This window comes from Phycodurus eques, chromosome 11, assembly GCF_024500275.1.
Source record: "Phycodurus eques isolate BA_2022a chromosome 11, UOR_Pequ_1.1, whole genome shotgun sequence".
In the NCBI taxonomy this organism is placed as follows: domain Eukaryota; kingdom Metazoa; phylum Chordata; class Actinopteri; order Syngnathiformes; family Syngnathidae; genus Phycodurus; species Phycodurus eques.
In genome coordinates this window covers 26,734,917-26,748,080 of record NC_084535.1, presented here as the reverse complement: position 1 = coordinate 26,748,080, position 13,164 = coordinate 26,734,917, and the positions used below count along the sequence as shown (strand labels likewise).

General features: G+C 39.3%; 1 protein-coding gene across 1 annotated transcript in view; it reads left to right on the top strand.

Moving 5' to 3' along the window:
- The first annotated feature begins 2,644 nt into the window (after positions 1–2,644).
- The window catches only part of wbp1la (WW domain binding protein 1-like a), a 17,055-nt gene continuing 6,535 nt past the window's right edge, over positions 2,645–13,164 (top strand). The window contains exons 1-4 of the mRNA XM_061690574.1: positions 2,645–2,905; positions 3,850–3,952; positions 4,627–4,788; positions 12,094–13,164. The exon at positions 12,094–13,164 is cut by the window's right edge and continues 450 nt beyond it. Of these exons, the coding sequence (XP_061546558.1) occupies positions 2,843–2,905; positions 3,850–3,952; positions 4,627–4,788; positions 12,094–12,566 (801 nt within the window). The 5' untranslated portion in view covers positions 2,645–2,842 and the 3' untranslated portion in view covers positions 12,567–13,164. The remainder of the gene's footprint in view (positions 2,906–3,849; positions 3,953–4,626; positions 4,789–12,093) is intronic.

The following is a 13,164-nucleotide window of genomic DNA, read 5'->3' as shown; positions in this document are numbered from 1 at the left end:
TTGCTGTTTGATTATTGATAGATTTTTTTGGTGTTGTCTTAGCTTTCCATGCCTTTTTGCATCTCCCTTTCTTCAATAAATTTTCCCTGTGTCATTTCACATTATTTCACACAACTTAATTTCTGAGATTATTTGTTCCACTCTCTTTGTATGTATGGATTACTTGGGTTTTTCCCAATTTATGGTGACATTTTCATGTCTCAATAGAACCTTTGACAATATATTTAGTGAGAAAAATGGTGACATGATAAAGATTTATTTCAACCGCTGCGTGTGTGAGTGTGTTTATACACACACACACACACACACAGTGGAACCTCAATAGAACGGACGCTGATATCACAGATATTGGATAAATCGGACCGTTGGGACAGAACAATGTGTCCAAAAATTATTTTCATTTGTCACTTAAAATGCTGTTTACAAAGTCTGTCAGTTCCAGAATAGGCCACTGCTGCTTACTGGCGCTGTGGCGCAATGTAGGCAGAGAATGGGACTGACGTATTTCCGGTCACAGATATGCTGTACAATTTGACTAGATCCAACTCATAAAGACGTGCCTCCTGTGCCTGCATGGCAGCAGAGTTGAATGTGGGGTATTGCCGTGGCAGCCATGGATGATTTATTGTCTATTTGTATAAAGCGAGAGAGAGCGCCATAGCTCTGATGAATCCAAAACTTAAGTCTTGGAAGTCTGGAACATGCTATTTTTGGTCCAGTATCTTTTTTTTTTGTAAAACCGTTCACCTTTGGCAACGAATTTGGAACTAGGAAGGAACTAGGATTATTCCATACGTGGTGTGGGGCACACCTCTAACCTGGAGCATAAATAGTTTAGTTTCCCACACAAACATTGGCTAGTGCGTCTTAACTAAGCCTTGTTCTATGAACTGATGAAGTCTGCTTGGATGAGAGGCCAAAAGTCTTCTTAGACAAACAGAGCAGTGCAGTTGCAATCGAGTCAATGCCCTGAGAATGAAATGACCTGGATGAATGACAATATTCACAGGCAAGGTACATTGTTGTGTTCCAATGTGCACATCATCATCCAAATTCTGGCTGATGAGTATTGTTTGTGATAAGTCCATTCACAACACATGCTGACCATGCTGGCAAATAGAAACTTCGGTCAACATCTGACAGAAAGAACAATGCACATAGATTGCATAATTGGGAAGTAACGAAGTACTTTGACTTCATTACTGTACTTAAGTAGATTTTTCAGGTATCTGTACTTTACTTGAGTATTTATTTTACTTTTACTCCTTACTTTTTAAACGCAAATATCTGTATTTACACAAATTGCTTTTGTAAATTGTGGACGTCGTATCCTCTGGGCCAAAGAGGAGAAGAACCATCCGGACTGTTGTGGACGCAAAGTTCAAAAGCCAGCATCAGTGATGGTATGGGGCTGTGTTAGTGCCAATAGCATGGGTAACTTACACATGTGTGGATGCACCATTAATGCTGAAAGGTACATACAGGTTTTGGAGAAACATATGCTGCCATCCAAGCAACGTCTTTTTCATGGACACCCCTGCTTATTTCAGCAAGACAATGCCAAACCACATTCTGCACGTGTTACAACAGCGTGGCTTTTGCGTGGAGTGCGGGTACTAGACGGGCCTGCCTGCAGTCCAGACCTATCTCCCATTGAAAATGTGTGGCGCATTATGCAACGTAAAATACGACAACGGAGACCCCGGACTGTTGAACAGCTGAAGCTGTACATCAAGCAAGAAAGAAAGAATTTCACCTACAAAGCTTCAACAATTGAGTGTCCTCAGTTCCCAAACGTTTAATTTAATGTTGTTAAAAGAAAAGGTGATGTAACACAGTGGTAAAAATGACCTTGTTGCACCCATAAAATTTGAAGTTAATGGTTATTTGCTAAAAACAATAAAGTTGATCACTTTGAACATTAAATATCTTGTATTTGTAGTGTATTCAATTAAATATTGGTCGAACATGATTTTGCAAATCATTGTATTCTGTTTTTAATTTGTATTTAACACGATAGAGAGAGAGAGAGAGAGAGAGAGAGAGAGAGAGAGAGAGAGAGAGAGAGAGAGAGACTTTTGGCTTGCGTACACTTAAAACCACTCAAACTATGTCAAAACTCAAATTTGGCCCACGGTGTAATTATATTTGGTCCTTATTTTTTTTTTGGGGGGGGGGGGGGGGTTGTTTTGTTATTGGCCTTTGAAAAAAGATTTACATCAAAAAGAAAAGGGAGTTGGAGATAGATAAATAGAAGATTGAGAGACAGAAGAATTCATGTTATCTGTTTAAATACAAAACAGCAAACAAATACCACTGGTGACTTTTGTCGCAAATTGCCTTTCTCGTGTTGATAATGTTAAAGTTAGTTTATTCCAGATTCAGTGTTTAAGCAATATTTAAGTTTGTTGTCCATGATAAACTTTAATGCTACATTTCTACAGAAAAGGGAAACATTAAATATTGAGTATTGCCTGCGACGTTGTCCCAATTTAAAATTTTGGCCCACCGTGAATTTGATTTTGACACCCTTGGTTTAAAGATTTAAAAAAAAAAAAAAAAAAGATCTCTCCCGCCTAGTGACAGATGACGTAGACATTGGGGCAACGTATCATTTTTGTTTTTCTGAGAACGGCCAATGGCTGCACAGACGGGACGGCACGACACTATTCCTGGTTCAACCAATTGTGGAACGATGAGGCAACGTAACTGTTGAAGTTTAGCATAACTTGTTATGTTTTGGGTGTTAGTCACCCTTCAAGTAGACGTTTTGTTCAACAATGTGACAACTTAGCAGCATTTTGGAAAGTGAATAGAAATCGAACTGTAGTGTTTTCCAGCAATGGGGTTGTTTGAGTACACCGTTGGACAAGAAGGTTTAGCGACTGAGGTTACAGTGGCAAAGGTAACGTCGAAAGGTTAATGCTAGCGCTAGCCATAACTTTATGGGACATTGGAGTGTTCGCCATGAAGCAGCTAGTTTCCAATTACATATTATTTGTAATTACTGTTTGGTGTTCAGCTACGAATGTGTTGACTAATTCTCGTTTTCCAACTTTTTACTTTTCATAGATATCAGCGGACACGATTAACACGTTGCATTTTCCTTGCCATAATACAAAAAAAAAAAAAAAAAAAAAAAGCATTTATCTAAATGTAGAAGCAATTCTTTTTGTTCCACGCTGACAATCAACCAAGTGATTTGGTGCATTTTTCCAAGAAATCATAGCACAAGGCCTCCTTAGACAAAGACGAGGTCGCACTTTTTCAGTAATATTCATTACACGAGTCTGTTTCCAGAGATAAAATATGGCTACAAATCTCATTGATTTTAATTCTTCTTTTTGATATATTTATACAACACATTTATGTTGTATTTATCTTAGAAGTTTGTGTGAGTGGTATTTGTTATTTTGGAAGGACGGAAGGACCCTTTGCAGTGGAGGGGGGGGGACGGAGTAGTTGTTGCAGAACTGCATCCTGAAAGTGTTCACATACACTCGGGGAAAAAAACGGGTGTATCAAATCAATTGAATCCAGACCTTCAAAATGCACTTAAACCATACACTAAACCGTTATTAATTTGGATTAACAAAGACTATTGAATTGGAAACTAAATTCATCCTGCATGTAATCATTTCCATCCATCGAATATTGGAGCTGGCTATTTGCGTGCACTCCAATTTTCCTGACATGATTTCTCTGGGCCCCTATCAAAATGTATTTCACGAGAAAGGTTTGAGGCTAGAAGAAGGGAAATCATTTCAAATTGTATGGATGGCAAATCCACATATCCACTTAAGACAAGCAAATTTCAACACCAAAAGTACATTTCTTTTGTGTCTACAGGAGAAGTTGGTGTGCATGGGCTTGGACAACCAGAGCTATACCTGTGAATCTGGTCACTGCTGTGGAGAAACACATTGCTGCAGTTACTACTATGAACTGTGGTGTAAGATACTCCCCTCTTCTTTAGTCACTCAGAGCAGTTTGAGGTAGAAACATTTCAAAATATAAACTGTACATCCATATTTAAAATTAAAAAAAAACAATACAATCTTTTGATATAAAAAATATTTTCTTCGAATCAATACTTAATTAGAGGTGATTTTACATGACATACAGAGGGAGCCATAATGTCAGGTGAATGTTTGACAAATGTCAGGAGTGGACCAGTTAGGCAAGAGGAGTTGGATGCGATGTCAAATGTGTCTTTTCTCTTGCCAAAAATGTTTACCATTTTTGCTGCAGGTCTCTCGCAATTTAACGGAAGCAGAAAGAAGAAACATTTGCCCATCATAACATCATTGGATACAAGGAATGGAGAACTTTACTTTTTTCAGTTTCTGTCCCTGAATTACGGGACTAGAAAAGTGTTCTTCAACCAGTTTGTAAGGTGTCATAATTTGGGTGTTCTTACACTTTTTTTTTTTTTTTAACACAGACATTGGCCAATTATCCAATGAACAGGACCTTTTAGTTGTGCACAGATTTATGTACTCAAACATATAAAGATGATGTATTATTGTATTTTTCTTTACTGGATAAAAACAACAATGACAGAATTTGAATTTATTTGTGTGCATTTCTGTGTTGTGCCTGACATATTTTGTGGTCATCCTACAGGGTTCTGGTTGGTGTGGACTCTGATTGGCATCCTGACATGCTGTTGTATGTGTCAGCACTGGCGCGCCAAACAACGCTTCCAGCAGCAGCGTCGGCAGAACGAGATTAACCTCATTGCCTACAGAGAAGCTCACAACAACTCTCAGCTTCCCCTCTATCTCAGTAAGGAGTGGCATGTGTATCTGAGGCGCACTGCCTCTACACTAGTGATGTCAAACTTGTTTTCATCACGGGCCAGATTGTAGTTATAGTTATCCTCAGTGGGCCGGTTATCATGGTAAAACCACATAAGTATACATGTATGTTTTAAGTGCACGGTGCGTTTCACATTCAGTAGTGTAATGGAACAAAATTCAAAACAAACAGGAGAAGACTTAATGAAACATTCAATTTACAATTAAACTTTTAAGGAAATAACATCAGTAGTTTTTTTTCTTTTAAGGAAATGAAGGAGGCAAACAAGTTGCAACAGTTTGAATCGTATAAACTATTATGTCATAAAAATACCAAATATGGCATTTGTTATTCCTTAAAAAAACCTATGGTGTCCAAATGGCCGATATTTCACTAACAAATTCTCTTTATGTAGTTTTTGCTCATGGAAATGAAAGAGGCAGCCATTTCCAATAATATCAATCTGTTTTGGAGCAGTGTCATTGATTAAAATGGTACGGACACAACCCCACCACCAGAAATAAAACCTTTAAAAGCAAACACCTGCTCATCATCTTCCCCAAACACTTTTTCGAAGATGAACGATGCAGTCAACACAACATTGAGCTGACAAAACCCGTGGATATAGGCGGAAATGAACGTGTATACACTTACCTCGTGTGCGTTCTTCTTTCTGCAGCGAAGCGTTACAGCAAAAGATTATCAAAACAAGCCTAACCAAATGTAATAACCTCACTATTTTCACTCATTGTCTAAACATCCATACCAGGCCTGTCACGATACCATTTTTTTGAAGATATATCATCCCAAAAACTACCATGATAAACGATAATATTGTTGTTTATTTAATGCCTCTGAAATCATGGAAAATAAGGCCCGCCCTTGTTAATTATTTATTTTCTTTGAGTGTTAAATCAGTATTGTTGCTATAATCATAATTTCCTTTCTTGTTTTTCTTTACTCTGTGATATGGATCCTCCTCGGTCTGAAATAAAGAGCTCCAGGACTTGCCTGGCTTATACGGAGCCTTCTCTTCCGATTATTTCAGTCGGACAGACAAAAAAAGTCTCCATGTAAACTCGGCTACTGTATGGTTGGTCCGCTGAAGGCGAGCCCTTGACCTCTCAAACAAATATACCTTGACGTTTGCTGAAGTCAACTACTGGCCGAATAACGTGCGTCTTTTACTAATATTTAAATTTGATGATTGGACTTTGACTAATATTTATATTTGGTTGATGATAGGACAAACGTGGAAAAACACTTTCCCACCACTGTAGCTCCTTAACTCTCTAGCTCGTCAGCTTGCGGGCTAGCAAACACAACAAACACCTAACCTTCCCGTGTTTGTTAATTGGGGACTAACACACAACAACTCGGAGCGAAGCGCTGATGTTTCAAACGACATCGCTGCAGTGGAGCAAGCTGTTTAGCTCCTTAACCCGCTAGCTCCTTAGCTCGCAGGCTAGCTTGCGGGCCAGCGAATACGAACGGTTAACGTTCCCTTAAATGTCTGTTCTGTGAATCTATGCGTTGCACATGGAGCAAGGCTGTGGAGTATTGGACGGAGCCAACACTGGCAAGAATGTTAGGGTTAGCCCGACGTTCCATGAGCCCACTAGTGGCTAATAATTAGCCGCTAATGACACAGCCGTCTAACTGCCGATGATCCGCACGGCGGCTCACCACAACATTGACAATTTATCGAGTCCGGGAAAATACAGTGTCCATTTTATTTATCAAACGATGAGTCATGACAGGCCTCATACAGACTTTCAATATAAGTCCACCGCAAAACACGTGCTCGTTTGATAAGGAAACGTCCTCATTTTCCATCGCTGATGTCAGCAGGCTCACACGGGTTTGGACCTACATGTGGATGGGCCAAAATATGGCTCAAAATCAAATATTATCATCAGAAATCTATCCTAAATTTACTAGTCTTATTTTGGGGGGATTTTTTTCTGCAGACATTGTTTATTAGTCCAGAACTATGGAATAAGTGCCAATGTTCACAGTATTAGAGAGGTCCTTTAAGCTTTATTTGAAGAGCACGGATGGGAGAGAGGCTGTTTAAATGCCGCTGAAAATAGCGCACTACTGCACGAATACTCATGTAGGTGTTATGCTGTTTTAAATGTGTTATACAAGTTGTTATCGGAGTTTTTGGTATTGTTTCATTACCGTATTTATTTGATGTTTTCTCATGACGCGTCGTATGGGTTCTCTTATTCCTGTGATGTATGGACTGTTACTCGTCCTTGTTTTTGGTGTCCATTTCCTGTTTGTGTTTCATTTTCCTTTTTCTTCTGTTCATGTCGTCTGGCTTGCTGCTTTTCTTTGTTTATGGCCCATTTTGGATACTGGCAGAGTATGAGAGCGTGATGTAGATGGTTTTCCTCCTCCTGTCTGTCCTTATTGTCTGTTATGACGCAGTTTGTGTGCTGTAGGATGTTCTGATGATCAGAGGAGGTATTGGTCAGTATGTGTGGGTTTCCCTTAATTATTATTTTTGTGTTGCCATCTTCATTGTGGTGTATGTTTAAGTCAAGGAACTATATGGTCCTGTTAGTTCCCTCTTCGTGTGAATTTGAAGTTACCAGTACTGTCTATTGTGTTGAGATTAGGGGTGTAACGCTTCATTTTAGTGACGATTCGATTCGTATCATTCGTATCGATTCGTATGGTTGCCGATTCGATATTGGTTCACTTAGAACGATGCGATCCGAAACAATTCAGTGGCTGGAAATCAATTTGGTAACTTTCTAGCCAAAAATCCATCCAGTGTGACTGAAATAAATACCTGCATACTGGACAGTGCAGGTGAAATTTCTGAAATTCTTGTTTCTTGTAAGGGAATTGGATAAAAATGAATTATGGTCATTAGGCTTTATTATATATTTGGGATATATTTTCCCCAAAATTATCACGATAAAGGAAATCATGCCTCTGAAATCATAAAAAAAATCCTTATTTTGTATTTATTTTATTTTTTACTTTTAAATCATTATTATTGTTGTTGTTGTTAATATTGTTGTTGTTATAATTTCCTTTCTTGTTTCTCTATTAAATTGTTTTTCTTTACTCTGTGATATGAATCCCCATGGGACTGAAATAAAGAATAAAAAGCTGCAAGACTAGCCTGGTTTACATGGAGCCTTCTATTCCGATAATAATCGGTTTAGAAGCCCAAACCGAATGAAAATGCTCCATAGGAATAAACAGGCCACATCCAAATTTTAATCATTCGGTTTCACAGGGGTGGAATAATAATCCTTTTGCCAACCCGATCAGAAGTAAATTTTGGAATAGAGCCGGGAAAAACTCTGCGCATGCTTCGACTCGACGTGAATGCACGGTGATGTCAACCTTTACACATGCCGCAAATATGGCTACTCCCGACGGAAGCTCATATGTGACAAAGATCTTGTTTTTAACTACTTATTATTAAGTTGTTATTATAAAGCTTGATTTTAAATCAACGTATAAAAACAATCCCAACCAGTCTGCTGAATAGACAAAGGGCCACATCTTGATGAATGACGTGACGTTCAACGACGACGTGCGATGTCTCACGCCCGTTTCGATGAAATGTAGTGCAAATCATGTATACGCCCGATTGTATTCAGAGTTGACTAGCCGGTGTGTTATGGATCATTATCCTGCTGCAGAACCCAAGTGCGCTTCAGCTTGAGGTCACAAACTGATGGCTGAACATTCTCCTTCAGGATTTACTGTTAAAGAGCAGAATTCATGGTTCCATTAACCACAGCAAGTTGTCCAGGTCCTGAAGGAACAAAGGAGCCCAAAACGAACACACTACCACCACCATGTTTGACCGTTGGTAGGATGTTCTTTTTCTGAAATGCTGTGCTACATTTACGTTCGATGTAACGAGACACACACCTTCCGAAAAACTCAATTTGCATCTCGTCAGTTCATATAATATTCTCCCAAAAGTCTTGGGAATCATTTTCATGTTTTTTTTTTTTTTTTTTTTTTTTTTGTAAAAGACAGACGAGCCTTTATGTTCTTTTTGGTCAGCAGTGGTTTTCGCCGTGGAACTCTGCCATGGGTGCCATTTTTTCCCCCAGTATCTTCCTTATTGTTGTGTCATGAACAGGCCTGCAGTTCTTTAGAAGTTGTCCTGAGTTCCTTTGTGGCCTCCTGGATGAGTCAATTGCTTTTCTCTTAGGTTAATCTTTTTAGGTTGGCCATGTATGGGCCGACGTTTTGCGCGATAGCTTTGGAACAAAGCGATCGGCTCGGAGCGTCATCCTTTTTTCCCCCGCATGATCAAAGGCATCAGTCCTGTCGGTCGCAGGAATATTTTTCTTGCCTTGGCGCAGTACATTTGTTGTACCAAAAAGCGTTTTTATTTTGTATTTTTTTTAGATTTTTTTCATTTTGTCTTCTCTCTTTTCCGCCATTATGTTTGTCTTTTCTCATTGTCCCTTGTACCCCGCCGGCCTGCCCCCTCCTTCTTCTTCCTCTTCTTCCTCTGAGGGAGGGACATTCACCTTAAGGCAATGTTGCCCTCTACAGGGTGCCAATCTTCATCGCAGTTATCCAGAATTAGACGATCCCATTTTCTTCAAATCCTGGTCGGCAGATGATCAGCAGGCAAGCGGCGGAGAGCATCTCGCCATATGTATGGGCCAGCATTTGGAAGAAAGCGATCGGCTCGGAGCATCATCCTTTATTGCCACGCATGATCTAAGGCGTCATTCCTGTCGGTCGCAGGAATATCTTTCTTTCCTTGGCGCAATAAACGTCTAGTACCGAAAGCTTTGTTTTAGATTTTTTTTAATTTTGTCTTCTCTCTTTTCCGCCATTATGTTTGCACAATACATTGTCTTCTCATTGTCTCTTGCACCCCACCCCCTCCTTCTTCCTCTGAGGGAGGGACGTTCACCTCAAGGCATTGTTGCCGTCTACAGGGTGCCATTCCTCATTGCAGTTGTCCAGAGACTTTACGATCACACATAAACTGCACAAGACCATCCCCCACCCATCCCCGTTAAAAAACACCATCGACGTCTTTAGATGGCATTGGCAGGGAATGAATTAATGAGGGGGAAAATGAACTTACATGATTTTAGCAAATGGCTGCAATATACCAAAATTTAAGGGGGTCTGAATACTTTCCGTACCCACTGTATGTATTCTTTGCACGGTATGGTTCTGAGTGTAATAGCAATGTTCAGTCCTCTTGATGAGACTGCTTTTTCTGTGTCCATGAGCGTGTTTTGACAAGTTGCATCCCCATTTGTCATTTATACTCCATTTTTTCTTTTCACAGAGTTTGTGCAGTTTTTCTATTTGTGGTTGTTTTGTAGTCCAGTGCTTGTTGTCTTCCAAATGCAGCCCATTGCTCCTTTATTTCTGTGTTTAATGCCGCTGATTTTGTTTGCTGTCGTCCTTGTTCACTCTCTGAGGAGAGCCTTCTGTGCTTATGTTTTCTGGATTTCTGGTTGGGATGTGGTTCCTGATGTTTAGGCTTGCCGGAGTTATTGCTTTCATCTTTGCATCCGAGGTTGACTCTCAGGTGTGTTTTGTCTTGTTTGTTTGTTTGTTTTTGGCACGCGAGCTTTCTCTCCAAGGTTTCCAGGTGGTGGAGGAATGTTTTGTCGGAACAAAAGAAATCCAAAAACCATTGAAAAGAGGAAGGCAAGATGAACGCAATGGTTGCCTCAGTACGCAATGTTTATTTTATTGTTGTTTATAGCCAAGTTTTTTTCTCTTTAATGTCACCTTAAGGGCTCTGTAGCTTCTACTTGGGAAAACAATTATCAATGTTTTTGCTTGTTTTCTGACATTTTACGGATCAAACCAGTAGCTGTTGAGAAATCAATTTGGTGGGGGGGGCAGTTTAACCCATTACGGAAATAATCATTATTTGCAGCCATAGTATGGATAACATGTTACATGACATTAAGGCCGTCACTATCAAATCTTTTTAGAATCTATTAATCTCTAGATATTTTGTTGAATATCCCCCCACCCTTTGTTTTTTTTTTGTTTTTTTTTTACTACTACTAACATGCATTTTATTGTCATTTATGAGAGCTGGACTTCTATCCTTAAATTCTATATGTTGGTACTGAGTGTATGATATAAACCGTACAGAATTTGAGCTCTCCGTTTCGAAAAGGTTGGTGAGTACAACATCACTCCCTCTCATGCTTAATTGTTGTTTATTTGGTTTTGTTTATCCCCACAATACACGATTCGATAGTTCTGTCTTTGTATGTTTTCCACAATTTATTTTCCAACATGTATAATGTGTTCCGAAATATCTATTTCACTTGACTTCTGTCACAGAACTATAGTAGGGCTTATAACGCTTGATGGTACAAGCCCTTAACTAATCAGCATAGTTTCTTGCTTTGTCTTGATGGGGGAGGAGTAAAAAAAAAAATATTAAAAAATAATATATATATATATATATATATATATATATATATATATACGCCATTCCTTTCGGTCGCCAGCAGGGGGTAGTATTGCCTAAAATGGGAACACCGAGCGAAAGCCCGTGTTCTGTTAAGTGGTGGCACATGCAACATTCTTGCAAAAAAATAAAATAAAATAACTTTGTGGGTTTACTTCCCCTTTTAGGTTACAGCACTCAATAATTATTTTTTTTAAAACAGACAAAAATATACCATTTATGTTGTGATTATTGTTGCGATGTAAATTTATACTCATTTACTGCATATATTCAAAATTGACTGAAGTCTTTATTATAAAGCTTCAGGCATTTGCCCAATTAAGGTACAATTTACTTTGATTTTATTTATAACGATTCAGTTATTTTTTTAATATTTTATTTTGGCTTCACATGATACATGTTCACTAATTGAAATTTTTTGTTGTTGTTTTAAATATAAAATTGATTTTGTTCAATAGAAAAAAGTTGTATTTGTTAATTAGCCAAGCATTTTAAAATACATTTTAAAGCTGAACTTGCGATTCCGCAATACTGTAAAACTAATATTTTTGCTGAAGGTCATACCATCAGATCTAATACTGGCCCATGCCTTGCCATGTATCTGGGTTATATAAGATTTATAAATTAGTGATACTAGTTGTTTGCGTTTTGTAAAATTGGAAGAGTATAAATGAAAGTGTCAAAAAAAAAAAAAAAAAACGCCAAATTGTCATTAGTAAAAGCCAAGACAGACAAGTTGGACTTTGTAAAGCACATTTTTCTACGCTGGCTCAAAAATACCGTAAAAGGCGCTGTTTTATTTGATGGCTGTGAATAATTATTTATTTTCATTTTTTCAGGAATCTTACCGTCCTACCTGCTGCCGGCCTATGACGAAGTCGTCGACTGTCCAGCTACTCCCCCTCCTCCTTACACACCTGTCGTGGCAACACCTTCACCCACAGACACACTTGATGAATCTTGCCACAATGCAGCGATATCGATCCCGAGTGATGCAGTTTGCACAGCCACACCAGACATCCTGCAGCCCCACGGTCAAAGCGCCAACAGCAACAAGGATTCAATGCAGGGCAGGTACCGCCACTTCACAGGGGACTCTGGGATTGAAGTGTTTGATGGCCACGAACTGTGGGATCAACATGGTTTTTTACTGAGAGAAGACGCGGGTGATGATGGAGCGGGACAAATGGAGGAAACCTGTGTTTGCTGTGGTTCCCAAGGATGTGACCACAGCGACATGGATAATGGCTGGAGCAATGAAAACACAGATGGACACACAACAGTGAATACAAACCCACCGTTCCATTGGTAAAAACTATAAAGTTCTCGCAACTGCGCAGCAGGGATGCTTTAGGGATTTGTTCTATGTCCATGTTAAATGACACAGGTTGGAATAATACTACTGTTTGTGACGAGGCTGGAATTAAATGAAGGCTTTTTGCATTTTACACATTTATTTTCAGTGTGTGAATGAAAGAGGCTATTGGTTGTAACCTTTCATTGGTACAGTAGCAATGCAAGCAAATATATGCTGACATATTTTTCAGGCATCATACATTATGACCATACATCCTGTACCAAATTTAGCCACCAGTCAAATGCACAGCATGGAACATTCTCAAGAGAGTGAGAGTGGCATACTGTATTCATTCCGTCCGGTTAAACTGAGCAATCGGGGAGAAGAGCCTTGGTAAGAGAGGTAAAGAAGAACCCAAAGATCACTGTGGCTGAGCTCCAGAGATGCAGTCGGGAGATGGGAGAAAGTTCTAGAAAGTCAACCATCACTGTAGTCCTCCACCAGTCGGGGCTTTATGGCAGAGTGGCCCGACGGAAGCCTCTCCTCAGTGCAAGACACATACATGAAAGCCTGCATGGAGTTTGATAGTGAGAAGTAAGATTCTCTGGTCTGA